This window comes from Pongo pygmaeus, chromosome 8 (assembly GCF_028885625.2).
Source record: "Pongo pygmaeus isolate AG05252 chromosome 8, NHGRI_mPonPyg2-v2.0_pri, whole genome shotgun sequence".
In the NCBI taxonomy this organism is placed as follows: domain Eukaryota; kingdom Metazoa; phylum Chordata; class Mammalia; order Primates; family Hominidae; genus Pongo; species Pongo pygmaeus.
The window spans coordinates 72,200,232-72,224,738 of record NC_072381.2 but is presented as its reverse complement, the minus strand read 5'-3'; the positions used below and the strand labels follow the sequence as shown (position 1 = coordinate 72,224,738).

Sequence of the window (24,507 nt, the reverse complement as noted above, 5' to 3'; positions counted from 1 at the left end):
TTACCTGTCTCCACGGAGGCTCGGAGGGCAGCCACATTGTGGTGGAAGCAGTCCTTCATGTCCACCAGCATGAAGGGGACGTTCAGGGCCTGCAGCTGGCTGGCTGCTGCGATCCCACCAAAACCCCCACCCACAATCACCACGTGCAGAGCTCCCGATTCCACCGAGACCTGGGACCCCATCTTGAACCAGGCACTGCTGGGAAGAAAGAGGAGAGCATATCAGAGTTAGGGTGGCTGGGAGGGCTGGGAGGACCCACAGTGAGAGAGGCTTCGATCATGAATTGACCTTTTTAGATGAGGTAAATCTTTGATTAACGAAACTCCAATTTTATAAAATTTGAATTAAATTCAGAAGGAACAAGGGGGTATCCCACTTCCAGCCCAACCCCCAAACACCAAGTTCCCTTCTCTAGAGGCATCCACTGTTACGTAACAAGTTTGGATGACTCCTTCCAGAGACAGTTTATGCACCTATAATCACAATTATTTTTTGCACCCATTAAACAAAGTGTTCTGCACGTTTGTTTTTTACTTGATATATTTCATCAAAGACTTTTGGGAGAGATTGTAGTGGTGCAGGAGGAAAAAAAAGACTTTTGAAGAGGGGAATAATGTTCACTCAACAACATATATGAATTGAACTCCTGCTTTTTGACACGCTCTGTATTGTGTATCCTGTGGTCAGACAGGCAGATATGGTCCCTGCCGTTATAAGGTCAGAGCTTACAAAGTCCAAGAACCAGGTAGGCAATGTTAATGATGTGGGAAGCTGGGAAAAGGTGCAATAACAAGAAACAGTGGGCACACCTGTGGGGAACTGGCAAGCATAGGCCACATCTAAAGGAACAACAAAAAACATTCTTTAAGCACTGCACTAAACAAACACCGCAACCAGATTCAGCCCAGCTCACAGGTCACCAACTTAAGGTCCAGGTCTAAGGAGGTCAATTAGCAGGTTACGACAAGAATCCTGCAAAATTCTGCTGCTAGGGTTTGAATATGTCTCCGAAAAAGGAACAGTGTTGAGAGATGGGGCCTAATCAGAGGTGTTTGGGTCATAAGGTCTCCACCCTCATGAATGGATTAATATCAATTATAAAAGGGCCTCTGAGGCTGCAAGTTTAAGCTCTTCCTCTCTCTCACTCTCTCTTTTGCCTTCCACCATGGGATGACTCAGCATGAAGGCCCTCACCAGACACAGGGCCCTTGATCTTGGACTTCCCAGCCTCCAGAACCATGAGCCAATACATTTCTGTTTATTATAATTACCTAGTCTGTGGTATTCTGCTGTAGCAGCAGAAAACAGACTAAAACAAATGTGGTGTGAACTAAGACTGTGATCACGGAGTAGGAAGGAGGGGCCACAGCCGTATGCTACAATGCCTGGCTAATTTTTTAATTACTTGTAGAGATGGGGCTGGGTGTAGCAGCTCATGCCTATAATCCCAGCACTTTGGGAGGCTGAGGCAGGAGGATCTTTTGAGCCCAGGAGTTCCAGACCAGCCTGGGTAACATAGAGAGACTCTGTCTCTCTAAAAAAAAAAAAAAAAAAAAAAAAAGCCAGACGTGGTGATGTGCACCTATAGTCTCAGCTAACTGGGAGGCTGAGGTGGGAGGATCACTTGAGCCAGGGAGGTCAAGGCTGCAGTGAGCCGTAACTATGCCACCACCGCACTCCAGCCTGGGCCACAGAGTGAGACCCTATCTCAAAAAAATAAAACAATAAAAATAATAAATATTGGTAGAGATGGGGGTCTCCTTTTGTTGCCCAGGCTGGTCTCAAACTCCTGGGATCAAGTGATCTTCCCACCTCAACCTCCCAAAGTGCTGGGATTACAGGCATGAACCACTGCACCCAGTCCCCATTTCTTTTTATGACCTCAAGATGGTATATAAGCTTCTGTACCTCTTTTGGGGGTCGGGTCTTCCTTCTGAAGGCTCCTGTGTATACATACATTAAATAAACTTCTATTTTTATATTTGTATAAAGTTGTCTTTTATCCAACTCAACAGCCTTGGGCCCTACAGCAGCAAAGTTGCCTGGACTCCCCAAGCCAGCCTGGAAGGCTGGTAAACAGGGTTACCTGTGCATCCCAGAGTCTGCCCCAGACAGGGGAGGGCCCAGGGGCTGGCCTGGGGCTGCACCAGAGGCCTTGCCTCCAGCCCAGCAGAACCCCAAATTAGGATGCTTGCAGTGTGGGCCTCAGGCAGGCAGAGGGCTGCTGGTGTGGGAGGAGCCACGCAGCCCATTGAGGGGCACTCTTGACTACAGCTGAGACCCTGAGAGGTGACAGGCAATCAACCCTCCTCCTGGCCTGTGCTGAGCCCTAAAGAGAGGCAGAAATAAGCCAGGCTGCTGGGGTGAGATGCTGAGAAAAAGAAACAAAGCTCACACTATACAGAAAGCAGCCCCAGAGGCTCAACAGCTGCTGTGGGCTTCAGGAAGAGGGACTGGAGGGGGTGTCAGCAAAGGAGGAAGTAGACTCTGAGGTCAACCTTGAAGGATAGACATCAAGCCACTGAACAGCCTCATAAGGAAGTGTGTTCCAGCTCATCTGGGACACTCAGGCCGCTGGAAGGCCACTGCACTGCCCTGATCATCTTTGTGGGTCTGGGGCACAACCCCTTCCCTCTCTGGGCCTCAATTTACCCCCTATAATGGGAGGGGACTATAAGGCCCAACCGGCTATAATATCCTGAGATGTCCTCGTACACACTGGTTTCGAAGACGTGGTGGTTCCCCAAGACGGTCCCCAAATCATCCCACACTTATGGGGCAGCTTTTGGTTAGAACTCCAGGCTCTGTTCCCATTGGTGTTCAAATGCCCACTGCCTAACTTCTCCCCTGGGGGAGGACAGTATAGCGGAGGGAGGGCACTGACACAATGGATTGGAGAGGATTTAAAGTTGTTTCTCATGGGTCAAATGGTCCCCAAAGCATTGAGGCTTGAACATACCCATTTTACAGATGAGGACGCTGAGCCCTGGTGGTGATTAGGACCCAAGACAAGCCCCCCAGCAGGCAGGACCACCCTGGCTCCTCTAAGCCCTCAGAAGGGTTGTCTAGAGCTAATCCCAAGTGTACCTCAGGCTGAATCTGCCAACTGGGCCAGAAGGGAATGTCTCTTAGGGACCAGGACCCAGGAGGGCCCACAGGCCCAGCCAGAGGTAGCAGTGAACACCAGGAGCTGCGCAGGGCCTGAGAATGTAGGCAGTGATGAGGCCGGCCGTGGGTGGCGTGTGTTTCACCAGCCCCTGGCAGCGTGGAACCCTCTGTGCTGGGTGTTACCGTTGGGGCTGTCAGCCACGGATGAGGTCAAGAAAACACCCAGAAAGCCCCACTTCCAAGTTAGCTGGGCATGGCCCCTGAGAGGGGCTATGCAGCTGGCCAGGGATAGGGATAGGGGAGTCCACTGTGCGTCAGGTCACACTGGAGCACCCAGGGACACTCAAAAAGGACAACCTAGATCCCTGAAAAAGAGCTGAGATTAGGGGGCCTTCCTAGCAGAGGAAACAACTTGGGCCAGAGGCTCAGTGGCAGGAAGGGAGGAGGCGGGTAGAGTTCAGGGCACCTGTGGCAGAAGGTGGAGAGGCTTAGAGGACAGGTGACAGGGGCCGACAGACAGACAGCCTGCCATGCCAGGGCAGCTTTGACAACCAGGTGGACATACAAGCCTGCCCCGGGCCCTTCACGGGGTTTCTTTCAGGGAAAGAAAGTCTAGTGACCCCAGAGTGGACCTCAGGGGCAATGAGTTGACCAAAGGAGCCGAGCCCTTGACCCCCAGGCCCCTAGGATCATCAACCTGCTTCCCCAAAAGGGCAAACTCTTGCCTCACCAAGGAAGGCAAATTGCTTATCTGGGGTTCCCTGTGAAGGGCCTGGGGCCTGAGGGGACACCCAGGCCAGAGCAGGGCCAGGGAGGGGAGGCACTTTTCCTCTTCATGCTGCCAGAGGCCTCTCCTGCAATCTGCTCTTTCTCTCTTCTCTCTCCTCTACTGACCCCTGCCTCCCTTACTTGTGGAACAGGGAGGCCAGTGACTCTCCAGGAGATTTCACCCTGCCTCTTTGGCAGCCCCTTGCCCAATACTCCTGGACATGCCGACTCTCCTTGGCTCTGCCAGTGACAGTTCTTGCCTGGCCCCAGAGAACAGTGAACTCCCCTCTGCTTGGCCATGATCTACTTGGCCAGACACCTAAAGCAAGGGCTTAAGCCATGGAGCTGCATTTCCAGCCACACACCCTGTAGGAGATGAAAATGCACGTATGGAATTAGTGGATGTCCAGCTATATGTTCTAACATAGCAGTAGTGCTGTGCAAACCTCCACCTGTGTGACACTCCATCAATCAATGGAAACTGCCACTAATGAGAGGCTACAGGATAAAATATTATAAACCCATACAATGCAGTACTGTGTAGCCAGTCGTTTTTAAAGGGTGAGTGATGTTTTGTTTTGTTTTGTTTTTGAGACAGAGTCTCACTCTATCGCCCAGGCTGGAGTGCAGTGGCTCAATTTCAGCTCACTGACTGCAACGTCTGCCTCCTGAGTTCAAGCAGTTCTCCTGCCTCAGCCTCCCAGGTAGCTGGAACTACAGGCATGTGCCATCATGCCCGGCTAACTGTTTTTTGTATTTTTAGTAGAGTCAGGGTTTCGCCATGTCAGCCAGGCTGGTCTCCAACTCCTGACCTCAAGTGATCGGCCTGCCTCGACCTCCCAAAGTGCTGAGATTATAGGTGCGAGCCACCGTGCCCAGCCTGTGAATGATGTTTTTATACAAAAAGTCTGTCCATGAAAAAGTCAGGCAAGGGCTGGGTGTGGTGGCTCCTGCCTATAATCCTAGCACTTTGGGAGGCAAAGGCAGGAGGACTGCTTGAGCCCAGGAGTTTGAGGCTGCAGTGAGTAACTATACCTTTGCTCCCTCCTACAACACACATACCAGGAGTTTGAGGCTGCAGTGAGTAACTTTACCTTTGCTCCCTCCTACAACACACATACACAAAGACACACATACATAATCTGATTTACACAAAACATGTTTTCAAGGTTCATCCAAGTTGTAGCATGTATCAGTGCTTCATACCACTGCACTCCAGCCTGGGCAACAATGTGAGACCCTGTCTCAAAAGTAAAAAAAAGAAAAGAAAAAGTCAGGCAATATTTATTTTATTTATTTATTTACTTATTTTTAATTTTCTTAGGGACAGGGTCTTGCCCTATCACCCAGGCCAGAATGTAGTGGCACGATCGTAACTCATTATAACCTTGAACTCCTGAGCTGGCTAATTTTTTTTTTTTTTTTTTTTTTTTGTATAGATGAGGGTCTCACTATGTTGCCTAGGCTGATCTTGAACTCCTAGCCCCTCAAGGGATCCTCCTGCCTTAGCCTCCTGCCTTAGCCTCCCGAAGCACTGGAATTACAGGTGTAAGCCACTGTGATTTCGAGCTGTAGAAAAGATTCAATGAGATCATTTATGTAAAGCATTTTAGCATGGTGCCTGGCACACAGTAGCAATGAATACACAGCAGCCACTTATTATATATACATATATAAAATATATATTGCAGATTAGTTTGCCCAGTCCGAAAAAGTCAGGCCACAGAACCACATGAAAGATCTAATCCCATTTATGGCCAATAAGACACATCCACCTCGGTATGAATACATATATACAGGTAATGATTACAGCAGTTAGCATCTGCTGCACTTTTGCCCATATCTTCAATTTAAGGTATGAGTTTTTTCTCCTTATTTTAGAAAAAAGTTCAACAACTTGCCCAAGTTCAATTCTCAACACATCAAACCTGCTCTCTGAACCAACGTGCTAATAGTGGTCATAGATGATGTTTTTATTTTCTTCCTTAAGCTTTTGTATTGTTTGAATTTTTTTCAAACAAGCATATGTCATTTTTGCAGAAATAATGTCTTTAATAATAGGACAGACCGCTCACCATCTAATTTTTTAATCAAAATAGAATTCACATATACAATTTACCACTTAAGATGTAAGTTCACAGTGAGCTATGATTGCACCACTGCACTCCAGCCTAGACGAGACCCCATCTTTAAAAAAAAAAAAAAATGAGATGTAGGCTGACTCACACCTATAATCCCAATACTTTGGGAGGCCAATGCAGGCAGATTGCTTGAGCTCCGGAGTTCCAGATCAGCCTGGGCAACATGGTGAAACCCCATCTCTACAAAAAATTAGCTAGGCATGGTGGCACATGCCTGTGGTCCCTGATATCAGGAGGCTGAGGTGGGAGGATCACTTGAGCCTAGGAGGTCGAGGTTGCAATGAGCCATGATCATGCCACTGCACTCCAGCCTGGGCGCCAGAGCAAGACTCTGTCTCAAAAAAAAAATTTTTTTAATTTAAATTTCCAAAAAGGAGATGTAAGTTCAGTGGGTTTTAGTGTATTCACCAGGTTGTGCAACCATCACAACTATCTAATTCCAGAACACTTCCATCACCCCCAAAATAAATCCTGTACCCCACCTACCCTAGCCCTGGGCAGCTACTAATGTTCTTTCTGTCTCTATAGATTTGTCTATTCTAGACAATTCATGTAGATGGAATTATACACTATGTGGCTTTTCATTTGTGACGTCTTCCACTGATCATAATGTTTTCAAGGTTCATCCGAGTTGTAGCATGTTATCAGTGCTTCATTCCTTTTCCTGGCTGAATAACAGTCCATTACTGGTGTATGAATAGACCACATTTTGTTTATCCAGTCATCAGCTGACGGGCACTTGGGTTGTTTCCACCTTTTGACTATGTGAATAACATCACTATGAACATTTGTGTACAGGTTTTTGTGTGAACCGGTCTTCAGTCCTCTTTAGTATATATTTAGGTGTGGAATTGCCGGGTCATATGGTAACTTGAAGTTTAACTGTTTGAGGAACTGCTAAATCCACCATCTGATTTTGAACTGAACACCAAAGCCCCAGTGGGAATCACAGAGAATCTTAACTATGTCTGTCTAGGTTCAGGAATGTTAGCTTAAAAGAAGGCCTAAGAGAACGGAACAAACCCTGATTGTCCAGGAACTCCTCAGTAACTTTACCTTTGCTCCCTCCCACAACACACATACACACAGACACACACATACACAACCTGATTTACACAAAAGTTTGCTCAGTCAATCCTGTTTTCTCTGCCAAGAGCATCCACCCTGATCTCAAGGGTATTCTTCCACAATAAGCAGCCCATACGACTACTGAAAAACCAGGAAGTTACATTTATGCCAAAGCTGTTCAGAGGTTGTGCCTCAGAAGACACACAGCAGGAACCGTGTGGGCTCTGATCAAAGCAAGAATGTCATCCCAGAGTTGCTGCAGTATTGCTTCACAAATATTACAAATAAAACACTATGCTTTTTGAGTCGTCATGGCTCATGCAAAGGGGAGGTTTCAACATCAGCCTCTGGAGAGCCACATTCCCAGAGTGGCCATCCCAGATAAGAAGGCCACTACAGCACAACTCACAGCGCCATGGAGGTTTCCTCCACCTGGGGGACACAGCAGGATGGAGAGAGTTGGGCGGCCTCCCTCCCTGGGACACTCCATGGCCAGCCCCTCAGGGACTACTTGAAGAACAGAACCCCCAAAAGACCAGCTTCTGAAAAGGGACTCAAAGTCTGAAGGGAGGCAGCCTCCTTTTATCCCCAGGAGCGGGCAGCTCTGGGGCAGACAGGTTCATCTGGATGTCATATTCACTCCCGCACAGAAAACCTAGGCCAAGCAATTTGTCCCTCCTCCTCAGAGCCAGTTACTTTGTGGTCCCCATGGTCTGCCCACCACCTGTACCTGGACGCTGGCTTCATTTCGCCACCAGACAAAGGTCAGGCTGGCCCTGGAGTCCACTGGCCTGCCCAGCCCATCACTTCTGGGCTGGGTAGTGCTAAGCCTGCCCAGCCCACCCTGGCTGGGGCTCAGTGCCCTCTTCTTGGTGACACACTGTGCTCCTTGGAGAACTCCTCTCTAGGTGCTGGGGTGAGGGCAGGTGTGATATGAGATCCCAGGGCTCCCTGGCAGGTGCATGCACGCACACTGGAACCTCATACAGGCTTTTGAACGCAGGTGCACAGTCCAGAAACCTGCAAGTCCCATCCCAAACTATATCTGACTCTCTGCCCTATGCCTGTCCTCCTTCAGGATCATCAGCCCCCCAAGAGACCTCACCCCTCCCCATCCTCACCTTAAATTCCAGGGTCAAAAAGACTCTCGTTGTAGGGAAAGGCAGGGTGTGTTGATCAGGTGGTGTTGGAAGGAGAGCCCCAATATCAGCCACTAATTCAGTTCCGGGTGGACTGCACGCGTCCCATCAGAGTTAGTTTACTCACCGCTGGTCTTTGTCCCTGCAGCACCCAGGGCTTCGGGAGGGGAAAAGCAGACCTCCTAGGGCTGCACCCCCCATCCCCCCGAGCCTATGGGCACTGGGGTAACTCCTGTTTCTTTCCTCTTAGAGACTGAGGTTTCTCCCTTTCCCCCCACACCTGCTTCTGTCCGGACCGGCAGCTTCTACCCAGCGCACCCTCGGACGGTCCTCGGACGGTCCTCGCAAGATCCGGGTTACACCCACCCCATCTTCCCTCTTCCCCGGTTCGCCCTCCCCGGCCTAAGCCCATCTTCCTTAGGAAAACTTAGCAGGGATTTAGGGGCCAAACCAGGAGGGTGGAGTTTTTTTTGCCCTCGGCCAGGAGCAAATTTCCCTGTTGCGTTTTTTGGGGGAGAGGGGCGGGCCTGAACCCAGTATCCGTCTCCTCGCAGCGCCACAACTGCGCGCACCGACCTCCCCACGCCAGACGCGGTGTGAGCCAGGCCTCTGATCCGCTCGCCCCTCTTCTGGGTCCCCGTCCCGCCCGGGGCGCCCGGGGTCTCGAGAGCCCGCCCGGCGGCGCGATCTCACCTGTCGGCCGCGCCCGCGCGCTCTCGCTCCGGCTCCCGCTCCCGCTTGGTCGTCTTCCCGAGTTACCGACCCGAGGCGCTCCCGGGCAGGGCGTGACTCAGCACTCGTGCTGGTCCCCGACCCCGCGGCAACGCCCCGGCCAGGCCCCGGAAACGGTCCTGGCACGCTGGGGCTGGTCTCCGAACGGCCCGCCGGACTGACCTTGACCCTGAGCGAACGGCCTTGAACTTTGAAACAAATGCTTCCATGGCCAGATGTCGCCTCTCCGGCTCCTGCCAGCACCCGCGCCCCAGTCCTGCCTGAGCCATTCAGACTTGGCTTAAAGTGTCCTTTCAGCATACTTTAAAGCAAAAAGAAAGAGAAAGGGAGAGAAAGGTAGGGAAGGAAGGAAGGAAGGAAAACAAGCGTCCCCCTGTCCCTCTGACTTTCTCGAGGACACCTTTAAAGCCACTGGAACCTTGGACAGTGGGGTTCCCCTCACACGTTGGGCACACTGCCAACATCCTTCCTTCAGACATACACATAATAATTCCGCAAACTCTGTTGAGCTCCTACATATGCCAGGCACTATGCTAGGCGTTGGAGGGATAACTTGGAGGAGAAAACAGACAAGGTTCCTGCTTTCATGGAGGCGACAGTCTGGGAAAAGACAGATATTAAACACACCACCAAAAAATACATGTATAGAGAAAACAAAAACCATGTATCACCAACTGCAGTAAGAAAGATTGGGCATGGCCAGGCACGGTGGCTCGTGCCTATAGTCCCAGCACTTTGGGAGGCCAAGGCGGGAGGATCGCTTGAGCCCAGGAGTTGGAGACCAGCCTGGGCAACATAGCGAGACCTACAAAAATTAGCCAGGCTTGTTGGTGCACACCTGTAGTCCCAGCTTCTCGGGAAGCTGAGGTGGGAGGATTGCTTGAGCCCAGGAGTTTGAGGCTACAGTGAACCATGTTCATTCCACTGCACTCCAGCCTGGGTGACTGTGAGATTCTGTCTCAAAAAATAATAATAATAATAATAAATCAAATGAAATGAAAAAATAAAAAAGACTGGGGGCAAAGGAAGGGTGCAAATACTTCTCTCCAAGGATGAGAAAGAGGCAGATTTAGGTAAAGAGGAAGGAAGTGTGGTCTGGATGTGCAAAGACCCACAGGCGGGACAATGACCTGGAAGGCAGTGTATTGCCAGCTCAAATCAGATCAAGCTAACTCAGCGAAAGATAAGCCATCTCCACCTACTTACTGCAAATATTAGCACCTACTTTAAGAGTTATGGATAAGGGCCAGGCACGGTGGCTCACGTCTGTAATCTGAGCACTTTGGGAGGCCGAGGTGGGTGGATTACCTGAGGTCAGGAGTTCGAGACCAGCCTGGCAAACATGGTAAAACACTGTCTCTACAAAAAATTAGCCTGGCATGGTGGCACATGCCTGTAGTCCCAGCTACTCAGGAGGCTGAGGCAGGAGATTCACTTGAACCGGGGAGGCAGAGGTTGCAGTGAGCAGAGGTCATGCCATTGCACTCCAGCCTGGGCAACAAGAGTGAAACTCCATCTCAAAAAAAAAAAAAAAAAAAAGAGTTGTGGAAAGGTCTCAATGAGATCATTTTTATAAAGTGTTTTAACATGGTGCCTGGCACACAGTAGCAATGAATACACAGCAGCCATTTATTATAGATATTTTATATTGCAGATTAGTTTGCCCAAGGCAACCAGAATGATTTATTTCTGATGAAAAATCCTACTCATCGTCTTAGAAGAACAATAAGCTAATATTTATTGATCATGAACTAAGTGCTTTGAATGCCTTCTCAAGTTTTTTTTTTTTTTTTTTTTTTTTTTCACAAAGGTCCTGCAAGGTAAGTTTTATTAATCTCCATTTTGCAGATAAGGAAATTTAGGCTCCTGGAGGCTAAAGAATTTAGGCAAGATCCCTCAGCTAGTAAAGCAAGGGGGTGGGCCTACAATGGAGGTCTGAACCATGACTCCTTTTTTGGGGGTAGGGGGACGAATCTGGCTCTGTCGCTCAGGCTGGAGTGCACTGGCATGCTCTCGGCTCACTGCAGCCTCCACCTTCCAGGCTCAAGCAATTCTCATGCCTCAGCCTCCCAAGCAGCTGGAATTACAGGCACCTGCCACCACGCCTGGCTATAGTAGAAACAGGGCTTCACCATGTTGGCCAGGCTAGTCTCAAACTCCTGGCCTCAAGTGATCTGCCCACCTCAGCCTCCCCGGGCTGGGATTACAGGTGTGAGCCACTGCACCCAGCCTGAACCATGACCTTAAGGCCAGGAAACCCCTTAGCAGGCATCATCCCTAAGGAGCCAGAGGGCACTGCTCAGGCAAAGCAGAATCTCAGTTGTGGGGAATTTACTGGGCATGTACCCAGTAAGATGTGACACAGAGAGGTGAACAGAGAGGCTACAGCCTTGCAGGGAATCAGCACTGAGGCTTGGGAAGGTCATGGAAAGCTTTGTGTAGAAGCTAGGCATGCAAGGATGAAGGGGATGCCAGCTGGCAGGATGCAAGGAAAGGACTCCAGAAAGAGCAGGACAAAGATAAAGCTGGAAGGGAGGCGAGAGAGGTGTGAGGTGGCCCAACACTGGGCTCAGGTGTGTCAGGGCTGGTGTGGCCCATCTCTAAGGACCTGTCCCAAACCATGAACATCTTTTTTTTTTTTTTTTTTCCTTAAGACCTGCTACAAAGCAACAAATCATGAAAATCAAGGAATTTTTCTGATTATCACTCAATACTTTCTTGGCAACCAGAAGACACCTCCAACCAGGAGAGGGGACATGGTCTCATGCAACCCCTCCAGGTAGCTCACTGCACACCACTCCTCTGGTTCCACCCAGTAGTGCCCATAGCTTTGGAACTGAAAATCAGGGCTTGCTGCCTAAAAAAGGGCTTTTGTCTCTGAATTTCCAAGTGTCAGAGGTAGCAGGAAAGTGTGGTGGTTAGGATGCTGAAAAAGTGGCAAGTTCATTCCATGGAACTTTGATGGTTAGTGGGGACAGCAGGCAGATTGTCTAACATGACGGAATCTAAGAGAAGGAAGAGTTGCTGGCTCTCTGCTGTAATGAGCTCAGCCAGGCCTGAGGGCACTTCCTTACAGACAACAGGTGGCTTTTCTGTTGGCTCCCAGGGCTGGAGGAGCTCCAAGGTACTGGCTCATCTCAGGAGCCCAGAGAAACAGAGGCAGTATGCCCACTTGAAGAACAGGCAACTCTTAGATCTGAAGAGCCTGGTAAACGTTCTCCTTTTCCATACATAGTTCCAACGAAATTTGTAAGCTTCAAAGAAGAGAGGAATATCCTCGTTTCTTCTTCTCTCCCCCAACACATGGTTTGGTATAGTGCTCCCAGCTAGGGAGAGGCTATATTAGTGAAGGTAAGTTCTGCTGCTATGACCAATAGACTCCAAATGTAATGGCTCAAATACAACAGAAGTGCATTTCTTGCTAGGGCATCAGTTCCAGGCCAGTGGACTGGTTAATGGGGCTGCCTCCCTCCACATAGGCATCCAGGGACCAGGCTAACAGGACATGGCAAGTGAGTGCCACTCATGGTCCCAAATTAGATCTTTGTTTTTCTTTTTTAGAGACAGGGTCTCCCTCTGTCACCCAGGCTGGAGTGCAGTGGCATGATCATAGCTCACTGCAGCCTCAAACTCCCATGCTCAAGCCATCCTCCTGCCTCAGCCTCCCAAGTAGCTGGGACCACAGGTGTGCACCACCATACCTGACTAATTTTTGTATTTTTTTTTTTTTTTTGAAGAAACAGTGTCTTGCTATGTTGCCTAGGCTGGTCTCAAACTCCTGGGTTCAAGCCTCCCAAAGTGCTGGGATTACATGCGTGAGACACAGCACCTGGTCTCAAATTAGGGAGCTCGTCAGTTCTACCTCCTGTATTGTCACTTGATCTCACCACCACCAGTCCTGCCTCAGCCATCTTCTCTCTCACCAAGCCACTGTAACTGGTCCCTGGGCCTGTCTTGCACTTTTCCAATTTTCTCTCCACAAGGAAGCTGTGCCACACTTCCTTATCCCAGCTCCTGCCACTCTCAGCCTGGAACACTCTGTTTCCAGTCCACTTGGTAAGCTCTGAACTCTCTTTTCATGGTTCAGAGCCTGAATCACCTTGAAGCCTTACCTGACCCACCCCTTCTGGGCCCCCAGACATACTCTTCCCTGGACAGAGCTTCCCTGCTTATTGCACTAATGGGCTGACACATCAGTCTCCCCAGAGTAGCCTGTGGGTGCCTTGATGCCTGTATTAGTCCGTTTTCACGCTGCTGATAAAGACATACCTGAGACTGGGATGAAAAAGAGGATTAATGGACTTACAGTTCCACATGGCTGGGGAGGCCTCCCAATCATGGCGGAAGGCAAGGAGGAGCAGGTCACATCTTACATGGATGGTGGCAAGCAAAGAAAGAGAGGGCTGGTGCAGGGAAACTCCCACTTTTAAAACCATCAGATCTGTGAGACTTATTCACGGTCACAAGAACAGCACAGGAAAGACCCAGCCCCACGATTCAATTACCTCCCAACAAGTTCCTCCCATGACATGTGGGAATTGTAGGAGTTACAATTCAAGATAAAATTTGGGTAGGGGCACACCCAAACCATATCAGTACCCACACGTGCAAGAATAAACCGTCCCCCCCACTCCCTCTCACAGCAAAGTCAGACCGCAGATCTAGGACTCTGCTACCATTAACTTACTGTAGAACTTCTCTTAAACTAGCCATGACCTCTGGACCCACTCCTAATCTGTAAAGGGAGGAACAACCATCCCAGGAGTGTTCTGTGATTGCCCCGTGTTTTAGGAAAAACTCTCCTCAAATCGTGTTTTCCCTCTACTCTCATGCCATCACAATCATCAACACAGAAGACTTCAGTGACCAAATGTGTGTGGGGTTTCCCCACCAACAAGCAGTGGACATCAGCCGGGTGTCCTCTAATTCAGTTCCAACACTATCTACCCAGAGACCTTATTAGACCCCACAGGTTGAGGGTTCAGTCTCCAAGACTGCCCCCCTCAACCACACCAGGCACAAGTCTAGGCCTCCAGAACTTCTGACCAACTGGCTTCAAGTTGAGTTCCCACGACCTCCTCTTTGGGTTCAATTAATTTGCTAGAGTGGATCACAGAGCTCAGAGACACATTTACTTATGTTTACTGGTTTATTATAAAGGATATCGCAAAGGATACAGATGAAGAGACGTACATAGAGCAAGGAATGAGGAAAGGGGAAGGAGTGCAGAGCTTCCGTGCCCTCCCTGGGCACGCCACATGCCAGGAAGCGCCAGGTGTTCAGCTATCCAGAAGCTCTCTGAACCCTGTCCTCTTGGGTTTTTATGGAAGCTTCATGACATCAGCATTCCTTCCCCCAGGATTGAGACCCTCTCATGGGAAGGTCTTTAGGACCCACTGTCAAAAAGGTGGGCGAACGTTAGTGAAAGGATACCCAGAGGTCAGAGGCCTGCCCCCTGAGCCCTAACATACCCAACATTCTAACAAAGACTGGAACAAGGACTATGAGCGTTACGAGTCAGGAATGCTGGATGAAAACCAATATATATCATAACACCACACCCAGCACTGGCACTCAGCACACAGGTGTTAGAAACAAGTTACTCCTAAGCACTCTTCCTGCGTGGCCTCCACCCACAGCCGCCCCTCACAGGGCTTTCAGCCTGCCAGTAGAAATCACTCGAGGGCCCACACGTGCAGGGCCCTGGGCACACGGCACAGTCCTGACTCAAAGAGTTGGCCTCAGCTCCCGGGGGTTGCCCTGGCCTCATTCACCCTTGAACTCCCCAGCTGACACCCACCTTAGGCATTCTTTAAGCACCTGCTGCCAGGTCAAGACCACCACCTTCCGGGACCTGCAAGCCCCACCCAGCTCTGACTGGCACATGAACAGCTATGAGGGCCAGTCTGGCAGGACCGTATCCCATGAGCTCACACCCTGCTGAGAAAACAGCACAGAAACGGTGTATTTCTGGGTTGGGCACAGTGGCTCACACCTGTAATCCCAGCACTTTGGGAAGCTGAGGCAGGAGGACTGCTTGAAACCAGAAGGCTGAAGCCAGCAAGGGCAACAAAGCAATACCTCAATTCTACAAAAATAAAAAATTAGCCAGGCGTGGTGGTGCGCGACTGTAGTCCCAGCTATTCAGGAGGCTGAGGCAGGAGGTCTCCTGGAGCCCAGGAGTTTGAGGCTGCAGTGAGCCATGATCGCAACACTGCACTCCAGCCTGGGTGAGAGAGCAAGACCACAGCTCTAAAAAAAAAAAAAAAAAAGGAAAGGGTGTGTTTCTTTGCCTGGTACTCGCCTATTCCCAGTTCAACTCCTGAAAAAAAGCAACAATTTGATATATAAATACAGAGGTTTTTCAATAGATCAGGTTTATTCCCAAGCCCCAACCAGACATGTTCTACCCCTCAAGATCCCTGAGACCCAGGCTGTGGGCTGGAAAAAAAAGGCACAGTGTCAAGAGCGCCCCTGTTGGCTTATGAAGACCCAGGAGTGCTGACCTTCAGGGATCTGCCTGCACTGCCCACGGGCCTGGCACAGCAGGAGGCACTCCTGTTTCTGTCCCTTCTGTCTCTGGTCTTCACAGCAAGGTTTCTGATGAGATGCTAAGGAAGCTGAGTCCTCTGTCAGCCCTGACTCTGACTGAGAGGCAGACAGGAGCCAAGGCCCCATTGAAGCTCCAGGATGACGATGGCCCTCAGGGGAACAGACGCAAAACCAGGCATGGGCCTGCCTTCCAGCTGGCATCTACCTGTCAGGCCCAGAACTTCTGTGCAGTTGGAGTGGGCTCCCCAGAAGGAAAAACAATACAGCGGAGTCTAGTGCTAGGGGACAGAGAACTGGGGGCTCAAGAAAGCACCCCAAAACGGGCTGCCAGGTTAAGGATCCATGGGGCTGAAGAGAAGTTTGCCCCAGAGCCCAAAGCCCAGACTGCAGTCACTGGGTGGAGATGAGAGGTAGCCCGGGCCCCTGCAGGGGCTGGGCCCTGAATCCTGAGGCCACCATCACCTCAACATCACTTCCTACAGCAGAAAAAGGTCACTCTTCTTTCCAAAGGTGGTAACACAGCCTCAGAGCTTGCTCCTCGGGGCCTCTGCCAGGGGCCGCTGCAGCCGCCACACCACCCTGACTGGCTCAGCAGCACGGTCCAGCTCACGGAGGCCACCCAGGTCGTGGGTCTGGCTGTACTGCTGCAGGGCCGGCTGGAGCACCGTGATGGGAATGCTGAAGTTCAGGTGGGGGTAGGTGGCCCCCGTGTTATTGTCCCGGGTGTTGCTGGTGATTATGCCTGTTGAGGAGTCAGAGAGCAAAAGAGGATGTGAGCCAGGGGGCAGAAAGGCTGCAGAAGGGAGGAGGACCATCTCCACCCTGGAGCCCCCAGGGCCTGGTAGGGCTGGATACCACCCCACATGGTGACAGACGCTGAGCTTCTAGACACGAACATCTGCTACCCACACCCCTTCCTGGCTTTACATTTTCTCCTTAACACTCTCAAAATCTAACACACTAGATAGTTCACTTATTTCACTTGTTATCTTTCTCTCCACCTAGTGTCAGCTCCATAAGGGCAGGACTTTGATGTTTTGTTCATGCAGTCTCCCCAGTACCTCAAACTGCCTTGTGCCAAGTAGGCGCTCAACAAAGGCTTGTTGAATGAATGAATGAATGAATGAATCAGACCCACAGACATGTTTTGTTTGGCCTGCTCGGTGCATGGATGTGTGTGTAGTTTTTTAAAGATAATTTCAGACATACAGAAGTCTTGCCTAAATAGTGCAGAATTCTATATACCCTTTGGCCAGCTTTCCTTTATGTTCATATCTAATGTCACCAAAAAATATTTATCAAAACCAAAACATATACCTTGGTAGAATACTGTTATTAAGTGAACTATAGAACTCACTGACATGAGTTGCACTAGTTTTTCCACTAATGTCCTTTTTCAGTTCCAGCATCCTATCTAGGACTCCATATTGCATTTAGTTGTCGCATCTCCCAAATCTCCTCCAATCTGGATCAATTCCTCAGTCTTTCCTTATCTTTCATGGCCTTGACATTTTTAGGAGTGCAGGTTATTTTATTTATTTACAGTTTTTTTTTTGTTCTTGTTTTTGTTTTTTTAGAGGCAAGGTCTCGCTCTGTCACCCATGCTAGAGTGCAGTGGTGGGATTATAGCTCACTGCAACCTCGACCTCCTGGGCTCAAGTGATTCTCCCGCCTCAGCCTCCCTAAAATATTTTGTAGAGCTGGGGCCTCACTATGGTTGTCCAGCTTGGTCTTGAACTCCCAGACTCAAGCAATCCTCCCACCCTGGCCTCCAAAAGTGCTAGAATTACAAGTGCGAGCCACCATACCTGGCTTTTTTTTTTTTTTTAAATAAACATACAGTTTATTTTTTTGAGATGGGGTCTTGCTCTGTCACACAGGCTAGAGTGTAATGGTGACCACAGTTCACTGCAGCCCTGAACTCCTGGGCTCAAGTGATCTTCCCACTTCAGACTGCTGCAGAGCCAGGACTACAGGCACATACCACCATGTCTGGCTCAGGTCAGTGATTTTAGAGAATGACCCTCAGTTGAGGCCTACCTAATGTTTTCTCATGACTACTGGATTGGTGCAAAAGTGAATGTGGTTTTTGTCATCACTTTTAAGTGTTCTGCCATTACTTTTAATCGTTTAAGGTTACGCATTATTGGGAAGAATACCATAAAAGCCATGTGTCCTTCCCAGTGTCTCAGCTGTCTGATGTCTGTATGGAGTACTTGTGATGTTCACCTTGATCACTTAGCTGAGGCGCTATCTGCCAGGCCTCTCCAAGGTAGACTTAGTATTTTCTTTTTTTAATTAAAAAAAATTTTTTTTAATAAAAATAGAGGCAGGGTCTCACTATGTTGCCCAGGCTGGTCTCGAACTCCCATTTCAAGTGATCCTCTTGCCTCAGCCTCCAGAAGTGTTGGGATTACTGGCACGAGCTACCACACCAGGCCTAGACTTACGGCTCTAAATATTACTTACGGCTCTAATATCTCCTCTTTGTAAGTACTAAATATTTAGAGGAAATATACTAAAGTTATGCAAATACAATTTTACTTGTATACTAGGGTGGAACAGGTAAGTAAACATATTGTAGACAGCAAGAGCAAGGTTTTTCACTACAGGAGAAAGAAGAAACAAACGAGGAGAGTTAGACCGGACTGGAGTTGGAGATTTCTAGATGAACCCATGTTTTTTCTTTTTTCTTTTTGACAGCTAAACAGACAGTTTTTTAAAAACCTGAATGTTACCAAAATTTAAAAATTGATCAATTTAACGGCCACATGTATTTTTTTAAAAAAAGCTTTCCATGTCTTGTGAAAATACTAGAATACCAGCCAACGTCAGGCCCATCCTCCTTCACGGCCACAGTCTGCAGCGGCTGAGTCGGGTGCGCTTCAGTTGAGACCTCTCCCCTCCCCTCCCTGTTGTCTTCTCTCATTCATTTGCTTTACCTTTCCAGACTCTGTTGGCTTTGGAGTCTGTGACGCTTTGACTAATCCAACTCCTGAATTTCACAGATCAAACCAAATTATATTAGTAGCAGAGAAGGGACCAGAGCCCCGATCTCCCTCCTCCCAGTTCAGCATCCCTCCCTCTCCACCATCAGGAGAACAGCCTGCAAACCTTGGCTAGCTCACTCATAATGCCCACCATTTTCCCAGACAGAGGGTGCACTGGGGCTGGCCACAAGCACTCATGGGGTGGGACTGAGGTTCTGGCAAGTGGGAGGGCGCGAGGGGGCCAAAGAGCTGGTTACCAAGGAGGTTTCCTGAGTGGTTGGAGAAGAGGGGTCCCCCACTGGAGCCGCTGTGCACAGCACACGTGGTCTGCAGCATTACGGGCGTGCCATTCACCTGCACCACAGCCGAAAGGATGCCTGAGGTCACCGAGGGCCCGCAAGCCTGGCCAAAGATGCCAAAGCCCACCACACTCACAGCCTCGCCTGCCAGGGAAGGAAGGAGGGTGAAGCTGGGGACACCTGTGTTATAGCAGGACTCACACTCCCTAACTCCCATCCCTACCCTCTCCAAACGCCCCAAACCCCTCCACCCTTCAAGTTTCTGCTCAGATACTCCTGCTTCCAGAGAGCCTTCCCCAGGTCCCCTGGCTGGAAGAGGCTGAGAACTCCATTGAGCTCCTAGCACTATATCTGCATGACCACTTCTGAGCAACAGGCTGTTCCCCAGTCCTCGTTCCCTGGACAGGCGGGGCAGTGACTTTTAGGAGTTCCTAACACCTAGCTACATGCTCAATAAATATTTGTGGAATTCACACCCATCTCCTCCTGGAACTCCTAAGAAGTCTCTTGGTGAAAAGAAATGGTGATGATGGCTATAAGGCAGCCATGACCTTCCTTTTCCAAGTGCAGGGTATGGGGGTAAGTGCTTTACAGGCAACGTCGCACCCAGCCCTCACAACACCCAGAAGTAGGATGCATTAGCCCCATTTCAAAGACGTGGAAAATGAGGCAGAGGACAGTTAACTAGTCTGTCCAAGGACATGGGACTAATAAGTGGCAGAGGAAAGATGCCCATCCAGAGCCCCTGGACCCTTTATCACCGTATCACACTGCCTCCATGGAGTGCAACATCAGTACTTATGTGGCAGCATCACAAAGCCTTTTACCCAAATCGTGTCTCTGGAGCCCTGAAAGTGCCACATGCCTCTCTGACCAGACTGAAGTGTTAAGGAACCCCAAAGGCCCAACATCCTCACACTACATTGCTGCAGGCACTCGGGGAAAGGGTGTGCATTATCCTTCACAGGGCACTCCACATGCCCCACCAGCACAAGAAGGGAGGCCTCCAAGGTCCTTGACCAGTGCCACCCTGACTGCGTGAGAATGCCCAACACTGATTCTCCTTCCTGAGGCCCACCCTAGCCCAGAGGGGCCCTCCTTCAGGCGTCGCCCTTTGTCCTTTACCTTCGTGGAAGTGCTCAGCGGGCACAGGGATGGGGACATCATCCAGGTCCTCCTCCAGGCTCACCACTGCTATGTCATAGGGACATGTCTCCTGAGTGGCAAATACCACACGGCCCCAGATGGCCACACTCCTGGGAGCAAGGGAAACAAATGACAGGCTAGCTTTCTGACTCCTCAGTACTTGGGAGAAATCAAGGAGCTGAGAGTGACAGCAGAAGTCAGAAGATCTGGTTATCAGCCCTGAAATCAACCAGCCAGGCAACTCTGGGCACATCACGTAACCATTCTGTGGTATCTCCAAAGGTGGCTGACAAAGTGTGCTGCTTCTATAAAGCTTCCTGTACCTGAATAATCAACCTGACACTTAGCACTGTGGGCCAGGTTTGGTGTTAGTGCTTTGCGGACATCACTTTATTTAGTCTTCACGACCCTATAAACTAGGCACTGGCATTATCTCCATTTTAGGTGGTATAACTGAGGCTGAGAGACGCTCAGTAACATTCCCAACAACAAACAGAAAGTGGGAGGAGCCAAAGCAAACACAATACTTTCCTTCACTGCCTCGTTGATACCCACAACAATCCTGTCAGTTGGTGGGGCAGATATGACATGGTTTCACTCCTCTGGGTCCCTATTTACATACATGCTAACACTTCCGTAGCACACTTACGTGGCAGGCTCCATTCCATGACATTTCACATCAACTCCCAGGGAGGCTAGCTTAGACAGATTAAGTGACTTGCCCGGGATCAGACAGGGGCATCCTACCACACACTCTGTAGGGGTAGCTTCCAACAGACCTGGCAGTCTCCTTAGGAGCAAGGGGCATGTGGGGGAGTGGAAGGAATCTGGTGGGGGCCACACATCACAGGGAAACCTTCATCATCAGTCTTCCCTATAAAGTCATGGCTGTCCTATAGGCCACCAGTGGGGACACCTATGGCAAAACTGGGCAGTGTTACCCACACCTGGCTAAGCTTGGGGATTCAGGAAAGAGATTTGGAAAAGCCTGGGCTGCAAGGCTGGGTTGAACCACGTAGAGCTGCCTGGGCCACCCCCCTACCTTCTGATTAGGTAGAAACCCACATTTCACTTAGAAGGGAAGCTCTGGCTAAGCTCTAAAAGATGGATAAAATTAACAAACCCATCTCCTTACCCCAGGAGAGCACCATCCTGGGCCTCTGGGACCTTATCACTTTCAGAGGAGTAGCAGCAGGGTTAGGGAATCTCTGTTCAAAGGGCCAGAGAACCGTGGGGTATGGCGTGCAGGGCTATCAGACAGTGAAGCTGCCCAGTAGAAACTCAGACTTTGAGGGGAGCTCAAAGATGCCCAGTTCCGGATTCAGGGTGTCCCACAGTACCGAAATCCAGAGCTGCTTCGAGCTTGACACCTTGCCCCAGATTCTCCCCACAGGGGTTCTGGGTATAAAGAATGAGGGGAGGGTTCCAGGTCTCTACCCACTACACGCCCAAAGCATCCACGTGACACAAGAAAGGCCTGCACAATACTCAAGAGTATTAGGGCTGGACCCAGATCTGAGACCTGGAAAGAGATGAAGTGGGGTCAGCCCTGCGGGCTTACTTGGGGATGGTGGAGCGCACCAGTACCCTGGCTGCTTCCCGAGGGGACACGTGCCGACAGGTCACTACAAGGCGGGGTGCCACAGCCACTCCGGAGCCCCATACGGTGCCGCACTCCACCAACACTGCCGCGGCTGCCCACGGGGGCCCGGAGTCTCGGAGGGGCAGACCCCACGGGACGCCCACCTCTGGCGGCAGGAGGGCAGCCAGGGCAGCGGCGCTGGGGGGCAGGCGGCGAAGCGCGTCGCGGGCGGCGCGGAAAAGGGGGGCGGCGGCGCAGAGCAGCGTGAAGCCCACCCATTCGCCGGCCTTCCAACAGAGCGGCGCCACCACCAGCGCCACCAGCGCCCCAGCGGGCCGCGCGGTGAACACGCCACCGCCCTCGGTGCCGGGCAGGCAGCGTGCGTCGGTGAGCAGCAGCGGGCCGGCCACGTTGCTGAGCACCCCGCAGCTCAGCGTGTTGAGAAAGATGTCGGGGCAAAAGGCGCCGAAAGGGGAGCCGCAGACCAGCAACGGCGCGCCCTTGGGCACGGCCCCGAGAGGCGACACGGCCATGGCTGGCCCGCGCTCCTCCTCCACCTTCTCCTGGCCTAGCCGCACGCCCAGCAGCGCGAACCAGCCCAGCGCTCTCAGTTGATCCGCCTCCTCGTCCTCCGACACTTCGTCATCCCGCGCCGCGCTCGAGAAGCGCCACTGTTCCGCTGCCTCGTCCCCGAAGAGGCGCGCGAAGTGGGCCCAGAAGGCCGGGCAGCTCAGCAGCAGCAGCAGCTCAGCGGGAAGCCGGGGCTGCAAGGGACGCCCGCGGGACGGGGCAGGTGGGCCGGGCTCGAGGCTCGCGCACTGGGGCGTGCACAGCCCTGGGCGGCCCCGCTCCGCGCCGCCGCCGGGACCCGCGGCCGTTGGGGCCCACTGCACGTGCAGGCGCAGGTCGTCGCTGCAACTGTCGCCAGGCAGGAAGACGGCGCCGGCCGCGGTCAGGACTTCGCTGCCAGCTCGCAGGAAGGGGACGAAGATGCCCCCGTGGCAAAGCACCAGGCCCGGGCTACGGCTCAGGATTACCCCGCTGCAGCTCCATGGGCCCGCCTCGGGCTGTCCGGCCCGGGAGGCGCTCACTACGCAGCCCGCCTGCTCGGCCGCCCTCATGGCAGACCCCCACTGCCTTCTCATGGCCTCTAGGCCGGACACTCGGGGGCTTCTCCGAGAAACAGCGAGCTAGCGAGCGAGGACCCCTACCCGGTCCGGCTGAACCAGCCTAGCGCCACCCACAGATGGAAGCGAGAAGCGCAAGCTCTGACTCAGGTCTTCCTCATCGAGCCCGATTGGCTAAGCCCCAATTGACCCGACCCGATTGGCTGGACTTGTGCCGAGCTCTGATTGGCTGCCTATTCTGATTTTTTTTTTTTCCTTTCCCCGCCCTCGTTAGTTCGTCCAACCGGTGGGACATAATCTCTGCCCCATTCCCCCGGATGAGCCCCGGGGAGAGTAAGAGGCGTGCGGCGTCACGAGGAATCGGAGGAGAGGAAGGTGGGTCCCTTCAAGCCTAGTCTCTTGTTTGCTGGAATGTGGGAAAGGGAATAGAAATGAGCGCTGACGTGGCTAGATTTGCCCAGGCCATGACAGTACCTGTGAGCATCTGCCCAGGTCTTCAGCCTCTGACCCTTGGGATAATATGGACCAAGGAAATCCTTGGCCAATTCAGTGTTTTGAAAATTTAAAAGTAAACCCTATAGCAATCCACTAGGGGGCATGGAACTCTCAAGATTACTCCTAGGATTTTTTTTTGCTGCCAAAACCCCAACACAAATCTCCGAGAAACTGGATTTGCTGTAAATTAAATTGCCCTTTAAATCGACTATGAACAGTAGCTGAAATCAAAAATTTTAATCATACAGCCCTATATTTTGCAGTGTGCACATTTCACATAACATAACCACCAGCCAGATTTATCTAGGCCAGGGTCCAAATACTTTCTGTAGAAGGCCAGAATGGAAACAGTTCCAGTTTGAGGGGACCATACAACGTGTCTCAAATAGTCAACTCTGCAGCTGTTGCATACAAAAGCTAAAGGAATGGCGGTGGCTGTGTCCCAATAAAAAGACACAGACACTGAAATTTGAATTTCATATAATTTTTTGTGTGCAGAAATAGCATTCTTTAAATATTTTTTCCAACCATTTAAATGTGTAAAAACCTTTCTTTGCTCACAGGCCACACAAACACAGGCAGCAGGCCCGATTTGACCCACAAGGCATAGTTTACCATCTCTAGTGTACACTAACATAAAACTTCTCTACTTTTCCAAAGAAGTACGCTTTAGGACAGAGGAGGATGAACGAGTATGTCGGGGGGTGGGGGCGCGCGGAGCTTCATGATACCCTCAATCAGTCACCACAAGCTAGACAGTTTACAAAGGTCTGCTTTATCACTGAATTGATAAAATACACGTTATTATTTATTTATTTATTCATTTTTTTGAGACGGAGTCTCGCTGTGTTGCCCAGGCTGGAGTGCAATGGCGTGATCTCCACTCACTGCAAACTCCGCCTCCTGGGTTCACGCTATTCTCCTGCCTCAGCCTCCCCAGTCGCTGGGACTACAGGCGCCCGCCACCATGCCCAGCTAATTTTTTGTATTTTTAGTAGAGACGGGGTTTCACCATGTTAGCCAGGATGGTCTCGATCTCCTGACCTTGTAATCCGCCCACCTCAGCCTCCCAAAGTGCTGGGATTACAGGCGTGAGCCACTGCGCCCGGCCACCATTAATTTTTATTAAGGTTACTGTATTGCTTACTATATACAATTGCTACTTAAATTCTCTAACCTTTCTGCCTGAATTCTTTAAATAAAGTTAACACTGCTTGGTATAACCCCAGCACAACACAGGGTAATGCTCCCAGTACTCCCAGTGACACAAACTTGCTAGAGAAAGGAAAACGATTATCCATGATAGTATGAGGCAGGAGTAAAATTAGGCCGTCTTGCCATAGCAGGCAGTCTTCTTTTG

General features: G+C 50.8%; 2 protein-coding genes across 22 annotated transcripts in view; both read right to left on the bottom strand.

Annotated features, from left to right (window-relative positions):
• Window positions 1-9,276, bottom strand: part of AIFM2 (apoptosis inducing factor mitochondria associated 2) — a 33,718-nt gene extending 24,442 nt beyond the window's left edge. For 2 of the 11 annotated variants that reach the window (XM_063670517.1, XM_054436976.2), the window contains exons 1-2: window positions 8,918-9,265; window positions 5-195 (exon numbers count right to left, since the gene is read on the bottom strand). In XM_063670517.1, the coding sequence (XP_063526587.1) occupies window positions 5-182 (178 nt within the window). In that variant the 5' untranslated portion in view covers window positions 183-195; window positions 8,918-9,265. Of the gene's footprint in view, window positions 1-4; window positions 199-8,206; window positions 8,382-8,917 lie in introns of all 11 variants that reach the window. The other 9 variants (XM_063670516.1, XM_063670518.1, XM_063670515.1 and 6 more) reach the window with 9 other exon arrangements.
• Window positions 9,277-14,094: 4,818 nt separating this feature from the next.
• Window positions 14,095-23,607, bottom strand: TYSND1 (trypsin like peroxisomal matrix peptidase 1). 11 transcript variants are annotated; one of them, XR_008492088.2, is made up of 7 exons: window positions 21,505-23,607; window positions 19,923-20,053; window positions 18,756-18,852; window positions 18,451-18,503; window positions 15,463-16,250; window positions 14,757-14,896; window positions 14,095-14,352 (listed from the first exon to the last, which is right to left on the bottom strand). XR_008492088.2 is itself a non-coding variant. In XM_054436968.2 (5 exons), exons 1-5 carry the CDS (start codon window positions 22,668-22,670, stop codon window positions 16,245-16,247), a joined length of 1,542 nt encoding a protein of 513 aa, XP_054292943.1. In that variant the 5' UTR covers window positions 22,671-23,607; the 3' UTR covers window positions 15,317-16,244. The 11 variants fall into 11 exon arrangements, 5 of the variants coding, with proteins under 5 accessions (XP_054292943.1, XP_054292942.1, XP_054292941.1 ...); XR_008492086.2 differs by lacking the exon at window positions 18,451-18,503 and having other exon boundaries at window positions 18,756-18,941; XR_008492085.2 differs by lacking the exon at window positions 18,451-18,503 and having other exon boundaries at window positions 14,757-14,893; window positions 18,756-18,941.
• Window positions 23,608-24,507: the final 900 nt, after the last annotated feature.